The 15,225-nt window shown below is 49.2% G+C and overlaps 1 protein-coding gene across 1 annotated transcript in view; it reads right to left on the bottom strand.

Annotated features, from left to right (window-relative positions):
• Nucleotides 1-15,225, bottom strand: part of GARRE1 (granule associated Rac and RHOG effector 1) — a 52,587-nt gene that overhangs the window by 5,170 nt on the left and 32,192 nt on the right. The window contains exons 8-11 of the mRNA XM_063945975.1: nucleotides 5,019-6,052; nucleotides 3,668-3,833; nucleotides 2,313-2,450; nucleotides 1,518-1,596 (exon numbers count right to left, since the gene is read on the bottom strand). Coding sequence (XP_063802045.1) covers nucleotides 1,518-1,596; nucleotides 2,313-2,450; nucleotides 3,668-3,833; nucleotides 5,019-6,052 — 1,417 coding nt within the window. The remainder of the gene's footprint in view (nucleotides 1-1,517; nucleotides 1,597-2,312; nucleotides 2,451-3,667; nucleotides 3,834-5,018; nucleotides 6,053-15,225) is intronic.

Below are 15,225 nucleotides of genomic sequence, written 5' to 3'. Positions count from 1 at the left end.
CCTCCTGGTTTGAACCTCTGATGATGGTAGAAGACTAATACCTCACGTGGAAAACAGTGATGATACTGTCCCTAGCTTCTGCTAGACGTGTCTCAGAATTGGGGACCTTATCGTGTAAAAGTCAATACTTGGACTTTTAGGAGGACAGAGCAGAGCTCAGGACTAGGCAGCAGTTCCTGCCGAAGGTTGTCTCTGCGTTTCACCTGAATCAACCTATTGTGGTTCTGTCCAGTTCTGACACTTCTGCTTCTCCGGAGACATTGGATGCTGTGCGTGCCTTGAAGATCTATGTCAAGCAAACGGCTCGGATAGAAAGACGAATTCCTTGTTCGTGCTCAATAATGCACAGAAAAATGGTTGTCCTGCTACGAAGGAGTCCATTGCTCGTTGGATTAGGCTCACTATCCAACAGGCCTATGTGTCGGCAGCCTTACCTGTTCCTAAGTCTCTGAAGGCCCACTCTACAAGATCGGTGGGCTCTTCCTGGGCGGCTGCCCGTGGAGTCTCGGCCTTGCAACTGTGCCGAGCAGCTACCTGGTCGGGGAAGAACACTTTTGTGAAGTTCTACAAGTTTGATACCCTGGCCAAAGAGGATACCCAGTTTGGGCAGGCGGTGCTCCAGAAGTCTCCGCACGTTCCCCCCGTTCTGGAAGCTTTGGGACATCCCCATCGTACTAGTTTCCTCAATATCCCTTATGGATGTTTGAGAAAATAGGATTTTAATTACCTACCGGTAAATCCTTTCCTCGTAGTCCATAAGGGTTATTGCGCGCCCGCCTCAGTGCGGTGACTTTTCTGCAGGTTCTCTTTTATGTGGTAACCTGTTCAGCTGTTGCTGTTTGTTACCAGCCATTGCTGGTTGTTGTTATATGTTAGTGGTGTGCTGGTGTATAAATCTCACCACTCTTTGTTATCATGTTCCTTCTCTCATATGTGTCCTTTCTCCTTCAGGCAGTGTTTTACCTATAACTGCCTGTGGGAGGGGGCATACAGCGGAGGAGCCAGCACACCCAGTGAAGAAATTTAAAGTGCACCGGCTCCTTTGGACCCCGTCTATACCCCATCGTACTAAAGTCTCCCCAATAACCCTTATGGACTACGAGAAAAGGATTTACCGGTAGGTAATTAAAATCCTATTTTAGTGAACACTTCAACACTTGTTTCAAAGCTACAGTTAAAAGGGGGAATGAGGCGCAAAACCACTGGTGGTGCATCTACCAAACGCTACTTCTGAGCGCTTCAGCGCGTCACTAAAGTCTCATCATATATTTCTAGCTTTGGGTGGTGTCCTCTAGGATAAGATATAACCTAAACATCTCCCAACATCTTTCAGCTGTCAACCAGGGATAAGTGAATGTTGCAGGTACCACCGTGGGTGTGACATGGGGCCTCATGTTTCTCCTAGCGGGGAAGGGGAAATAATCTTCCTTTGCACATCTGCTTCTAGTAACTATATACATTTGAGACAAATACACACAAGCCTAACGCTAAAACACAAGCAGACTGAGGAATGTCACCTGGTTGAGATCATCCACCGTGGAGAGGAGCGGTGGTGAGGGTAGTGTGTTTGCCTCCTGCTCGCCACTGCTGTGTTTCCTGGGTCAAACAACAAGACAAGAAGTAACGTTAGGGACAGAACGTCACAGGTTTACACAGTCCTGTTCCTACAGCTGTCTGACACCTGCGCGGGGGATGTTCCTGTAGCAGAGTTTGAACCACACGTGTGCTGTGTATTAACGGAGGATTAAAGCACTTTTGTGACACAAAATCCATAGTGGACAGGAGTGCAACTAGGAACCAATGTACCAAGTGAAGTGGGGGCTTCCACAGGCTTGTGACTTACTTAAGGGCAGTACGGATGGTGTAATGGTTAGCATTACTGCCTCACAGCACGGAGGTCATGGGTTTGTGTGGAGTTTTTATGTTCTCCTCGTGCTTGAGTGGGTTTCCTCCGGGTACTCCAGTTTCCTCCCATAATCCAAAATACACTGGTAGGTTAACTGGCTCCTGACAAAATGAACCCTAATGTGTGTATGTTCATGGGCAGACTAGAGTGGTTCTTACCTGCCATAAAACTCTAGGTTTCTACGTTTACACCGACCAATTGGGGAAGTGCTCCTAAGAATGCAGCGCTAGTCTAGTTCTACGACTGACTTTTAGCAAGGGGCGTAGTGGGGGCTCTGAGATATTTTAGGACTATTGGGGAGTAACAGAACCCATTGTATAGGCAAATGACCTAAATCTAACACTGCCTTGTAGCCTTAACATACGGAAATTTTACATAAAGATCTTGTGGATGAGACATCGTTTACCTTCTCTGTTTGACTGCAGCAACAAGGTCTGGACCTGAGAACATGGAGAATAGACTGTCTCCATTAGCAGAAGAGGTCTCGTCGCTTGAACTGGCCGAGTCTCCCTGAGCACCCGTCCAGCTGCTGTTTATCCCATCGCTAGAAAACAAGAGGCTTTATTGTGCGGGGTGCCCGACCATCAAACTGGAGTGAGTACACGGGGAGCAGGAAAGGGAAGAGAAGGGGCCACACAACAGGGGCAGACTCACCGGCATGGGCCACACCACAGGGGCAGGCTCACCGGCATGGGCCACACCACAGGGGCAGGCTCACCGGCTTGGGCCACACCACAGGGGCAGGCTCACCGGCTTGGGCCACACCACAGGGGCAGGCTCACCGGCTTGGGCCACACCACAGGGGCAGGCTCACCGGCATGGGCCATACCACAGGGGCAGGCAGGGGACACACACCAGGGGCAGGCTCACCGGCAGGGGACACACACCAGGGGCAGGCTCACCGGCAGGGGACACACACCAGGGGCAGGCTCACCGGCAGGACACACACACCAGGGGCAGGCTCGCCGGCAGGGGCCGCACACCAGGGGCAGGCTCGCCGGCAGGGGCCGCACAACAGGGGCAGGCTCGCCGGCAGGGGCCGCACAACAGGGGCAGGCTCGCCGGCAGGGGCCGCACAACAGGGGCAGGCTCGCCGGCAGGGGCCACACAACAGGGGCAGGCTCGCCGGCAGGGGCCACACAACAGGGGCAGGCTCGCCGGCAGGGGCCGCACAACAGGGGCAGGCTCGCCGGCAGGGGCCGCACAACAGGGGCAGGCTCGCCGGCAGGGACCACATAACGGGCAGACTGAGAGGCAGGCTCACCGGCAGAATACATTACACACTTCTTTCCAAGTGAAGTGTGTAATGTATTGCATTAATATAATAAACCAAGGATAGGCAACATGTGGCACTCCCGCTGCCATGGCACCACATGTCCCAGCATGCCCTGCCACAGTTTTCCTGTTAGGCCACATGTTGACTACCCCTGGACTAAACTATTCTGTATGTGATCATGCACAAAACATATTACCATAGTGCAGTGCCAGAGGCAGGCCAGGAATGCTGGGACTTGCGGTTCCACAACAGCGGTTACATGTGTTGTCGCCTGAATACACATTATTCATCAGCAAACTATACTAACATATCACACTGATAAGCTGAATGTTCGCTGACCTACAGTATAGATTGCGTAATGGTCATGTGTACTGTACACTACGCATAAATCTAGTAATGTGTCCCCTATTTACAGCGTACAATAAGAATACGCCGCTGTCCTGCGTGCGTCACTGCGAGGATGGGAAGATCGCCGGATCTCTTACCGCTCAGTGAAGTACTCCGGGAAAGGCCATGTTCTGTGGGGATCGTCGGGATGGGGCCAGTTGCTACGTGTGGTGCTCGGACGACGGACGTGCTGCGCTTGCCGTTTCTGTTGCATAGCTTGGTTGACCCCGGCCACGTACCGGGCAAACTCGGGGTCTGAGCCAACTGAAAGAGATGGAAAAAGCAGACAACAATCAGCTGCTGTAACGGGCTCAGCTCCTTTCTCTGCGCTAGGCCGCTGACTAATCCTTTAAGCCCCGCTGTCTTCTGCTTGTGTGTGCAGCACAATGGCCGGGCAGTGCCAGTCAGCAGCCAGTAATACCGGTGTTTACAGGATACACTGGCTGTACACTGCCAGGCTGACGGCTTTACTGTCACACTACAGGGCACTCTTTATTCGCTCAGGATAATTAATACAGCGGATAACATTTAATTACTAGTAACTTTGACGAGTGAGGTTAAAAAGGCACAGACCAATAGCTTACCCGGTCCTGCACAGGAAGGGTGCAAACACCAGGAATATATTGGGCTCTTGTCATGGTGCCGGAACATTGCATATAAACGTATGGGGCACTCTTGCAATGTACAGTACTTAAGCGTCTCTACATTGGTATGCATCTACTTGGAAGTGTTTTGTGAGGTCCCTACTTAGTTCAGCCCACGAATGCCCCATTACAGATCCACGTATTGCTTTAATGCACTTGTCATGCAGCCTGTGTGTAGAACCTCTCCTTATGGCATGAAGTTTTACTGATGACATTTACTAACACAAGCGCAGTAGAACAAAAAGTTACAGACCCAATGTTGGAGTAACGGAGTAATGGGCGCTCCCCGAAACATTCATTCAACTATATAGCTAAAACTTCCGAAAGGCAAGCCACTAACTTTTATCAGGGGATTTCCCATAATCTAGCGGTCATGGAGAACCCGTGACAGTGATAAACTGGAGAACGGGGGACCACCACTACTCCCTGCTGACAGAGGTTGTGGAACCGCAATCTGCTAGGCTGAATAGTCATTCTCAAGTGCAGCTGCCATTATCGGACATTGTGCGTAATAAACATAACCATCGCCTGGTTTAAAAAGCCCATCTCCCTATAGTCACCGCCTATACCCCAGCATCTATACTATCTGCCAGTGTCCCCTAGTGGCTGTATGAAAGATATTGTTACAATGAACTAAGATTTGTTCGAGAGTATCGTTTGTCTACCCGAGTGAACTTTAATTATTTTTTTATTAGGAGAGATGAAACTTTGTGAAATTGCTGAAAACCCAGCATAAGGCCAGTTACAGGGCAGGGGAAAAGGTGTTACACTTCATTACCCACCACCCAGCCCCGGTACAGGTTACCTGCAGGATCAAAAGGCAGAATATCTCCCAGCATCCCAAACACTCCGTCACTTTGGTCGCGGTTTGGCCAGGTGTTATTCCGAGGTCCTTGAGATTTCTGGCCCAGCATTTCAGACATCATGTTATCCATGAAACTGCTGACGAGCCCCATACTGTACAAGTCTGAGCTGAGATCGGGGACCCCCTGGCTGCTCCACTGGCTCATCTGACCGAGAGAAGACAACCCGCTCCCTACTGCTTGCGGCGACTGCTGCTGAGTGGCGCTGTTTAACCACTTTCCCGGCGGAGGCTGCGATTGTTGTTGTTGCTGCTGTGGCCCGATTGGCTGGAACAAGTGCTGATAATACTGCAATTGCTGCTTCTGCGATAAGGGCAGCGGCGGCGGTTGCTGTAACAGTCCCTGCTGCGGAGCAGGAGGAGGATGCAGGGGAGGGTGGATGACCGGCTGCGTCGGAGGCTTCACAGTCCCTTGTTTTTGTTCCGGCACTGCAGAAGATGTAGTAGAATTTCTTCTCTTCACTACAGGTGACGTTTGCTGAGATTTTCCCATGTTGAACCCAGAGAGAAAATCTATGACGTCCTGCATCTCCTGGTCCGACGGCAAGTTCATTCCTTTCTCGTCCTTTAGATCTTCTCCTTTAAAGAAGTCCTCTCGGCGGTCGATGAGAAAGCCATTTACTAGCTGGCTGTTTGTGCTGTGGGAGGAATGAGCGTTGTCCATGGACCTGGAGAAGTTTCCCATGGTCAGCATGCTCTGCAGCTTGGAGTCCGAGTGGTTGGGGAGCTTAGCCTTCTCCTCCGAGTGGCTAGTGGTTAAGACGTGCTTGGAAGGTGTCTGGGGGACAGAGTAGCTCCCACTGTGACCGGAACCGCTGCAGGACACTTTCTTGGTGAACCTTGAAGTCAGCTTGGAGAAGGTCTTCTGCAGTCCTCCGGCCGACTTGCTGCCGTTCCCGTGTGGGAGGTCGATGTGGTTCCCGAACTCAGAGATCTCCCGCTGTAGCTGGATCTGTATGATTGGCAGCGCTTGCTCCCTGCAACCAAGGAGACATTTATATGGGTGGGATACATGAGGAGCAGCAGACATTCATGTAGTCTATGCATAGGTAACGGACATTCTGACACCCCGTTTTTATATTCATATCCCCCAATTTGCATCACTTGTGATCTGTTGTAGTCACAGAGAGTGGGGAAATATTTTGGCATTTTCCACAAAAGACAAAACTATAACAGAATTCTAAAAAAGAACGCAGACACCCTTCTGGAGGTCACACATGTATGAGGATAATGTCATACATACAGATGTGATCACTGAGCGCTTCCTCCTACAGTCACTGGGGGGAGAGGCTATACACAGCTGTATGAGGAGGATAATGTCATACATACAGATGTGATCACTGAGCGCTTCCTCCTACAGTCACTGGGGGGAGAGGCTATACACAGCTGTATGAGGAGGATAATGTCATACATACAGATGTGATCACTGAGCGCTTCCTCCTACAGTCACTGGGGGGGGGGAGGCTATACACAGCTGTATGAGGAGGATAATGTCATACATACAGATGTGATCACTGAGCGCTTCCTCCTACAGTCACTGGGTGAGAGGCTACACACAGCTGTATGAGGAGGATAATGTCATACATACAGATGTGATCACTGAGCGCTTCCTCCTACAGTCACTGGGGGGAGAGGCTATACACAGCTGTATGAGGAGGATAATGTCATACATACAGATGTAATCACTGAGCGCTTCCTCCTACAGTCACTGGAGGGGGGGGGGGGGGCTATACACAGCTGTATGAGGAGGACAATGTCATACATACAGATGTGATCACTGAGCGCTTCCTCCTACAGTCACTGGGGGGAGAGGGTATACACAGCTGTATGAGGAGGATAATGTCATACATACAGATGTGATCTCTGAGCGCTTCCTCCTACAGTCACTGGGGGGAGAGGCTATACACAGCTGTATGAGGATAATGTCATACATACAGATGTGATCACTGAGCGCTTCCTCCTACAGTCACTGGGGGAGAGGCTATACACAGCTGTATGAGGAGGATAATGTCATACATACAGATGTGATCACTGAGCGCTTCCTCCTACAGTCACTGGGGGAGAGGCTATACACAGCTGTATGAGGAGGATAATGTCATACATACAGATGTGATCACTGAGCGCTTCCTCCTACAGTCACTGGGGGAGAGGCTATACACAGCTGTATGAGGAGGATAGTGTCAAACATACAGATGTGATCACTGAGCGCTTCCTCCTACAGTCACTGGGGGAGAGGCTATACACAGCTGTATGAGGAGGATAACGTCATACATACAGATGTGATCACTGAGCGCTTCCTCCTAGAGTCACTGGGGGGGGGGAGGCTATACACAGCTGTATGAGGAGGATAATGTCATACATACAGATGTGATCACTGAGCGCTTCCTCCTACAGTCACTGGGTGAGAGGCTACACACAGCTGTATGAGGAGGATAATGTCATACATACAGATGTGATCACTGAGCGCTTCCTCCTACAGTCACTGGGGGAGAGGCTATACACAGCTGTATGAGGAGGATAATGTCATACATACAGATGTGATCTCTGAGCGCTTCCTCCTACAGTCACTGGGGGGAGAGGCTATACACAGCTGTATGAGGAGGATAATGTCATACATACAGATGTGATCACTGGGCGCTTCCTCCTACAGTCACTGGGGGAGAGGCTACACACAGCTGTATGAGGAGGATAATGTCATACATACAGATGTGATCACTGAGCGCTTCCTCCTACAGTCACTGGAGGGAGAGGCTATACACAGCTGTATGAGGATAATGTCATACATACAGATGTGATCACTGAGCGCTTCCTCCTACAGTCACTGGGGGAGAGGCTATACACAGCTGTATGAGGAGGATAATGTCATACATACAGATGTGATCACTGAGCGCTTCCTCCTACAGTCACTGGGGGGGAGGCTATACACAGCTGTATGAGGATAATGTCATACATACAGATGTGATCACTGAGCGCTTCCTCCTACAGTCACTGGGGGGAGAGGCTATACACAGCTGTATGAGGAGGATAATGTCATACATACAGATGTGATCACTGAGCGCTTCCTCCTACAGTCACTGGGGGGAGAGGCTATACACAGCTGTATGAGGATAATGTCATACATACAGATGTGATCACTGAGCGCTTCCTCCTACAGTCACTGGGGGGAGAGGCTATACACAGCTGTATGAGGAGGATAATGTCATACATACAGATGTGATCACTGAGCGCTTCCTCCTACAGTCACTGGGGGGAGAGGCTATACACAGCTGTATGAGGAGGATAATGTCATACATACAGATGTGATCACTGAGCGCTTCCTCCTACAGTCACTGGGGGGAGAGGCTATACACAGCTGTATGAGGATAATGTCATACATACAGATGTGATCACTGAGCGCTTCCTCCTACAGTCACTGGGGGAGAGGCTATACACAGCTGTATAAGGATAATGTCATACATACAGATGTGATCACTGAGCGCTTCCTCCTACAGTCACTGGGGGGAGAGGCTATACACAGCTGTATGAGGATAATGTCATACATACAGATGTGATCACTGAGCGCTTCCTCCTACAGTCACTGGGGGAGAGGCTATACACAGCTGTATGAGGAGGATAATGTCATACATACAGATGTGATCACTGAGCGCTTCCTCCTACAGTCACTGGGGGGAGAGGCTATACACAGCTGTATGAGGAGGATAATGTCATACATACAGATGTGATCACTGAGCGCTTCCTCCTACAGTCACTGGGGGGAGAGGCTATACACAGCTGTATGAGGATAATGTCATACATACAGATGTGATCACTGAGCGCTTCCTCTTACAGTCACTGGGGGGAGAGGCTATACACAGCTGTATGAGGAGGATAATGTCAAACATACAGATGTGATCACTGAGCGCTTCCTCCTACAGTCACTGGGGGAGAGGCTATACACAGCTGTATGAGGAGGATAATGTCATACATACAGATGTGATCACTGAGCGCTTCCTCCTACAGTCACTGGGGGGAGAGGCTATACACAGCTGTATGAGGAGGATAATGTCATACATACAGATGTGATCACTGAGCGCTTCCTCCTACAGTCACTGGGGGAGAGGCTATACACAGCTGTATGAGGATAATGTCATACATACAGATGTGATCACTGAGCGCTTCCTCCTACAGTCACGGGGGGGAGAGGCTATACACAGCTGTATGAGGAGGATAATGTCATACATACAGATGTGATCACTGAGCGCTTCCTCCTACAGTCACTGGGGGGAGAGGCTATACACAGCTGTATGAGGATAATGTCATACATACAGATGTGATCACTGAGCGCTTCCTCCTACAGTCACTGGGGGAGAGGCTATACACAGCTGTATGAGGATAATGTCATACATACAGATGTGATCACTGAGCGCTTCCTCCTACAGTCACTGGGGGGAGAGGCTATACACAGCTGTATGAGGATAATGTCATACATACAGATGTGATCACTGAGCGCTTCCTCCTACAGTCACTGGGGGAGAGGCTATACACAGCTGTATGAGGAGGATAATGTCATACATACAGATGTGATCACTGAGCGCTTCCTCCTACAGTCACTGGGGGGAGAGGCTATACACAGCTGTATGAGGAGGATAATGTCATACATACAGATGTGATCACTGAGCGCTTCCTCCTACAGTCACTGGGGGGAGAGGCTATACACAGCTGTATGAGGAGGATAATGTCATACATACAGATGTGATCACTGAGCATTCCTCCTACAGTCACTGGGGGGAGAGGCTATACACAGCTGTATGAGGATAATGTCATACATACAGATGTGATCACTGAGCGCTTCATCTTACAGTCACTGGGGGGAGAGGCTATACACAGCTGTATGAGGATAATGTCATACACACAGATATGATCACTGAGCGCTTCATCTTACAGTCACTGGGGGGACAGGCTATACACAGCTGTATGAGGAGGATAATGTCATACATACAGATGTGATCACTGAGCGCTTCCTCCTACAGTCACTGGGGGGAGAGGCTATACACAGCTGTATGAGGAGGATAATGTCATACATACAGATGTGATCACTGAGCGCTTCCTCCTACAGTCACTGGGGGAGAGGCTATACACAGCTGTATGAGGAGGATAATGTCATACATACAGATGTGATCACTGAGCGCTTCCTCCTACAGTCACTGGGGGAGAGGCTATACACAGCTGTATGAGGAGGATAATGTCATACATACAGATGTGATCACTGAGCGCTTCCTCCTACAGTCACTGGGGGAGAGGCTATACACAGCTGTATGAGGAGGATAATGTCATACATACAGATGTGATCACTGAGCGCTTCCTCCTACAGTCACTGGGGGGAGAGGCTATACACAGCTGTATGAGGAGGATAATGTCATACATACAGATGTGATCACTGAGCGCTTCCTCCTACAGTCACTGGGGGGAGAGGCTATACACAGCTGTATGAGGAGGATAATGTCATACATACAGATGTGATCACTGAGCATTCCTCCTACAGTCACTGGGGGGAGAGGCTATACACAGCTGTATGAGGATAATGTCATACATACAGATGTGATCACTGAGCGCTTCATCTTACAGTCACTGGGGGGAGAGGCTATACACAGCTGTATGAGGATAATGTCATACATACAGATATGATCACTGAGCGCTTCATCTTACAGTCACTGGGGGGAGAGGCTATACACAGCTGTATGAGGAGGATAATGTCATACATACAGATGTGATCACTGAGCGCTTCCTCCTACAGTCACTGGGGGGAGAGGCTATACACAGCTGTATGAGGAGGATAATGTCATACATACAGATGTGATCACTGAGCGCTTCCTCCTACAGTCACTGGGGGAGAGGCTATACACAGCTGTATGAGGATAATGTCATACATACAGATGTGATCACTGAGCGCTTCCTCCTACAGTCACTGGGGGAGAGGCTATACACAGCTGTATGAGGAGGACAATGTCATACATACAGATGTGATCACTGAGCGCTTCCTCCTACAGTCACTGGGGGGAGAGGCTATACACAGCTGTATGAGGATAATGTCATACATACAGATGTGATCACTGAGCGCTTCATCTTACAGTCACTGGGGGGAGAGGCTATACACAGCTGTATGAGGATAATGTCATACATACAGATGTGATCACTGAGCGCTTCCTCCTACAGTCACTGGGGGAGAGGCTATACACAGCTGTATGAGGAGGATAATGTCATACATACAGATGTGATCACTGAGCGCTTCATCTTACAGTCACTGGGGGGAGAGGCTATACACAGCTGTATGAGGAGGATAATGTCATACATACAGATGTGATCACTGAGCGCTTCCTCCTACAGTCACTGGGGGGAGAGGCTATACACAGCTGTATGAGGATAATGTCATACATACAGATGTGATCACTGAGCGCTTCCTCCTACAGTCACTGGGGGAGAGGCTATACACAGCTGTATGAGGAGGACAATGTCATACATACAGATGTGATCACTGAGCGCTTCCTCCTACAGTCACTGGGGGGAGAGGCTATACACAGCTGTATGAGGAGGATAATGTCATACATACAGATGTGATCACTGAGCGCTTCCTCCTACAGTCACTGGGGGGAGAGGCAATACACAGCTGTATGAGGAGGATAATGTCATACATACAGATGTGATCACTGAGCGCTTCCTCCTACAGTCACTGGGGGGAGAGGCTATACACAGCTGTATGAGGATAATGTCATACATACAGATGTGATCACTGAGCGCTTCCTCCTACAGTCACTGGGGGGAGAGGCTATACACAGCTGTATGAGGATAATGTCATACATACAGATGTGATCACTGAGCGCTTCATCTTACAGTCACTGGGGGGAGAGGCTATACACAGCTGTATGAGGATAATGTCATACATACAGATGTGATCACTGAGCGCTTCCTCCTACAGTCACTGGGGGGAGAGGCTATACACAGCTGTATGAGGATAATGTCATACATACAGATGTGATCACTGAGCGCTTCATCTTACAGTCACTGGGGGGAGAGGCTATACACAGCTGTATGAGGAGGATAATGTCATACATACAGATGTGATCACTGAGCATTCCTCCTACAGTCACTGGGGGGAGAGGCTATACACAGCTGTATGAGGATAATGTCATACATACAGATGTGATCACTGAGCGCTTCATCTTACAGTCACTGGGGGGAGAGGCTATACACAGCTGTATGAGAAGGATAATGTCATACATACAGATGTGATCACTGAGCGCTTCCTCCTACAGTCACTGGGGGGAGAGGCTATACACAGCTGTATGAGGATAATGTCATACATACAGATGTGATCACTGAGCGCTTCCTCCTACAGTCACTGGGGGGAGAGGCTATACACAGCTGTATGAGGAGGATAATGTCATACATACAGATGTGATCACTGAGCGCTTCCTCCTACAGTCACTGGGGGGAGAGGCTATACACAGCTGTATGAGGATAATGTCATACATACAGATGTGATCACTGAGCGCTTAGTCCTACAGTCACTGGGGGGAGAGGCTATACACAGCTGTATGAGGAGGATAATGTCATACATACAGATGTGATCACTGAGCGCTTCCTCCTACAGTCACTGGGGGGAGAGGCTATACACAGCTGTATGAGGAGGATAATGTCATACATACAGATGTGATCACTGAGCGCTTCCTCCTACAGTCACTGGGGGGAGAGGCTATACACAGCTGTATGAGGATAATGTCATACATACAGATGTGATCACTGAGCGCTTCCTCCTACAGTCACTGGGGGGAGAGGCTATACACAGCTGTATGAGGATAACGTCATACATACAGATGTGATCACTGAGCGCTTCCTCCTACAGTCACTGGGGGAGAGGCTATACACAGCTGTATGAGGATAATGTCATACATACAGATGTGATCACTGAGCGCTTCCTCCTACAGTCACTGGGGGAGAGGCTATACACAGCTGTATGAGGATAATGTCATACATACAGATGTGATCACTGAGCGCTTCCTCCTACAGTCACTGGGGGAGAGGCTATACACAGCTGTATGAGGATAATGTCATACATACAGATGTGATCACTGAGCGCTTCCTCCTACAGTCACTGGGGGGAGAGGCTATACACAGCTGTATGAGGAGGATAATGTCATACATACAGATGTGATCACTGAGCGCTTCCTCCTACAGTCACTGGGGGGAGAGGCTATACACAGCTGTATGAGGAGGATAATGTCATACATACAGATGTGATCACTGAGCGCTTCCTCCTACAGTCACTGGGGGGAGAGGCTATACACAGCTGTATGAGGAGGATAATGTCATACATACAGATGTGATCACTGAGCGCTTCCTCCTACAGTCACTGGGGGGAGAGGCTATACACAGCTGTATGAGGAGAATAATGTCATACATACAGATGTGATCACTGAGCGCTTCCTACTACAGTCACTGGGGGGAGAGGCTATACACAGCTGTATGAGGATAATGTCATACATACAGATGTGATCACTGAGCGCTTCCTCCTACAGTCACTGGGGGAGAGGCTATACACAGCTGTATGAGGAGGATAATGTCATACATACAGATGTGATCACTGAGCGCTTCCTCCTACAGTCACTGGGGGGAGAGGCTATACACAGCTGTATGAGGAGGATAATGTCATACATACAGATGTGATCACTGAGCGCATCCTCCTACAGTCACTGGGGGGAGAGGCTATACACAGCTGTAGGAGGAGGATAATGTCATACATACAGATGTGATCACTGAGCGCTTCCTCCTACAGTCACTGGGGGGAGAGGCTATACACAGCTGTATGAGGATAATGTCATACATACAGATGTGATCACTGAGCGCTTCCTCCTACAGTCACTGGGGGAGAGGCTATACACAGCTGTATGAGGAGGATAATGTCATACATACAGATGTAATCACTGAGCGCTTCCTCCTACAGTCACTGGGGGAGAGGCTATACACAGCTGTATGAGGAGGATAATGTCATACATACAGATGTGATCACTGAGCGCTTCCTCCTACAGTCACTGGGGGAGAGGCTATACACAGCTGTATGAGGATAATGTCATACATACAGATGTGATCACTGAGCGCTTCCTCCTACAGTCACTGGGGGAGAGGCTATACACAGCTGTATGAGGAGGATAATGTCATACATACAGATGTGATCACTGAGCGCTTCCTCCTACAGTCACTGGGGGAGAGGCTATACACAGCTGTATGAGGATAATGTCATACATACAGATGTGATCACTGAGCGCTTCCTCCTACAGTCACTGGGGGGAGAGGCTATAATAGGATTTTGGTACTTACCAGGTAAATCCTTTTCTTTGAATCCATAGGGGGCACTGGAGTACTCTTGGGGATATGGACGGGCTTCCGCAGGAAACAGCACTGAATATTCAAATTAGTAACACTCCACCCCTCCATATCCCTGAGCACTTACTCAGTGTTTTTTACTGAGCCGAACAGGAATTAAGAGAGGTTAATAATGGAGTATTACATATAACATAACTGACAATAACGAAGTTAACACATAACGTTACTGACAACTAACAGTTGACACCCTAACCAGCACTTGTAACTTGAACCAGCCGGTGAAAGTGTGTTACCATAAGATCCTCAGAACTAACCACAAGTAGGTAAAACTGCTCTGGGTGGGCGTCCAGTGCCCCCTATGGATTCAAAGAAAAGGATTTACCTGGTAAGTACCAAAATCCTATTTTCTTTATCATCCACTAGGGGTCACTGGAGTACTCTTGGGACGTACCAAAGCTTCCCCCGTGGGCGGGAGAGCTGTTTGGCACTTGTAAAACTAGGCGGCCAAAGCTAGATGCTGATGCCGCAAAAGTATCAAACTTGTAAAAGCGCACAAACGTGTGCACGGAAGACCATGTAGCCGCCCGGCAAAGCTGCGTCGCAGAAGCCCCACGACCAGCTGCCCATGAAGTTCCCACAGAACGTGTGGAATGAGCGGTTACTGACGTAGGCGGTTGTAACCTAGCATGAAGGTAAGCCTGGCGTATGGTCAGTTTTATCCATCTGGATAAAGTTTGTTTAGATGCTGGCCAACCCATCTTGGCAGCATCATAGAGAACAAATAACGTATCCG

The sequence above is a fragment of the Pseudophryne corroboree genome, chromosome 11 (genome assembly GCF_028390025.1).
Source record: "Pseudophryne corroboree isolate aPseCor3 chromosome 11, aPseCor3.hap2, whole genome shotgun sequence".
NCBI lineage: Eukaryota > Metazoa > Chordata > Amphibia > Anura > Myobatrachidae > Pseudophryne > Pseudophryne corroboree.
This window is presented reverse-complemented; position numbering and strand designations above follow the sequence as displayed.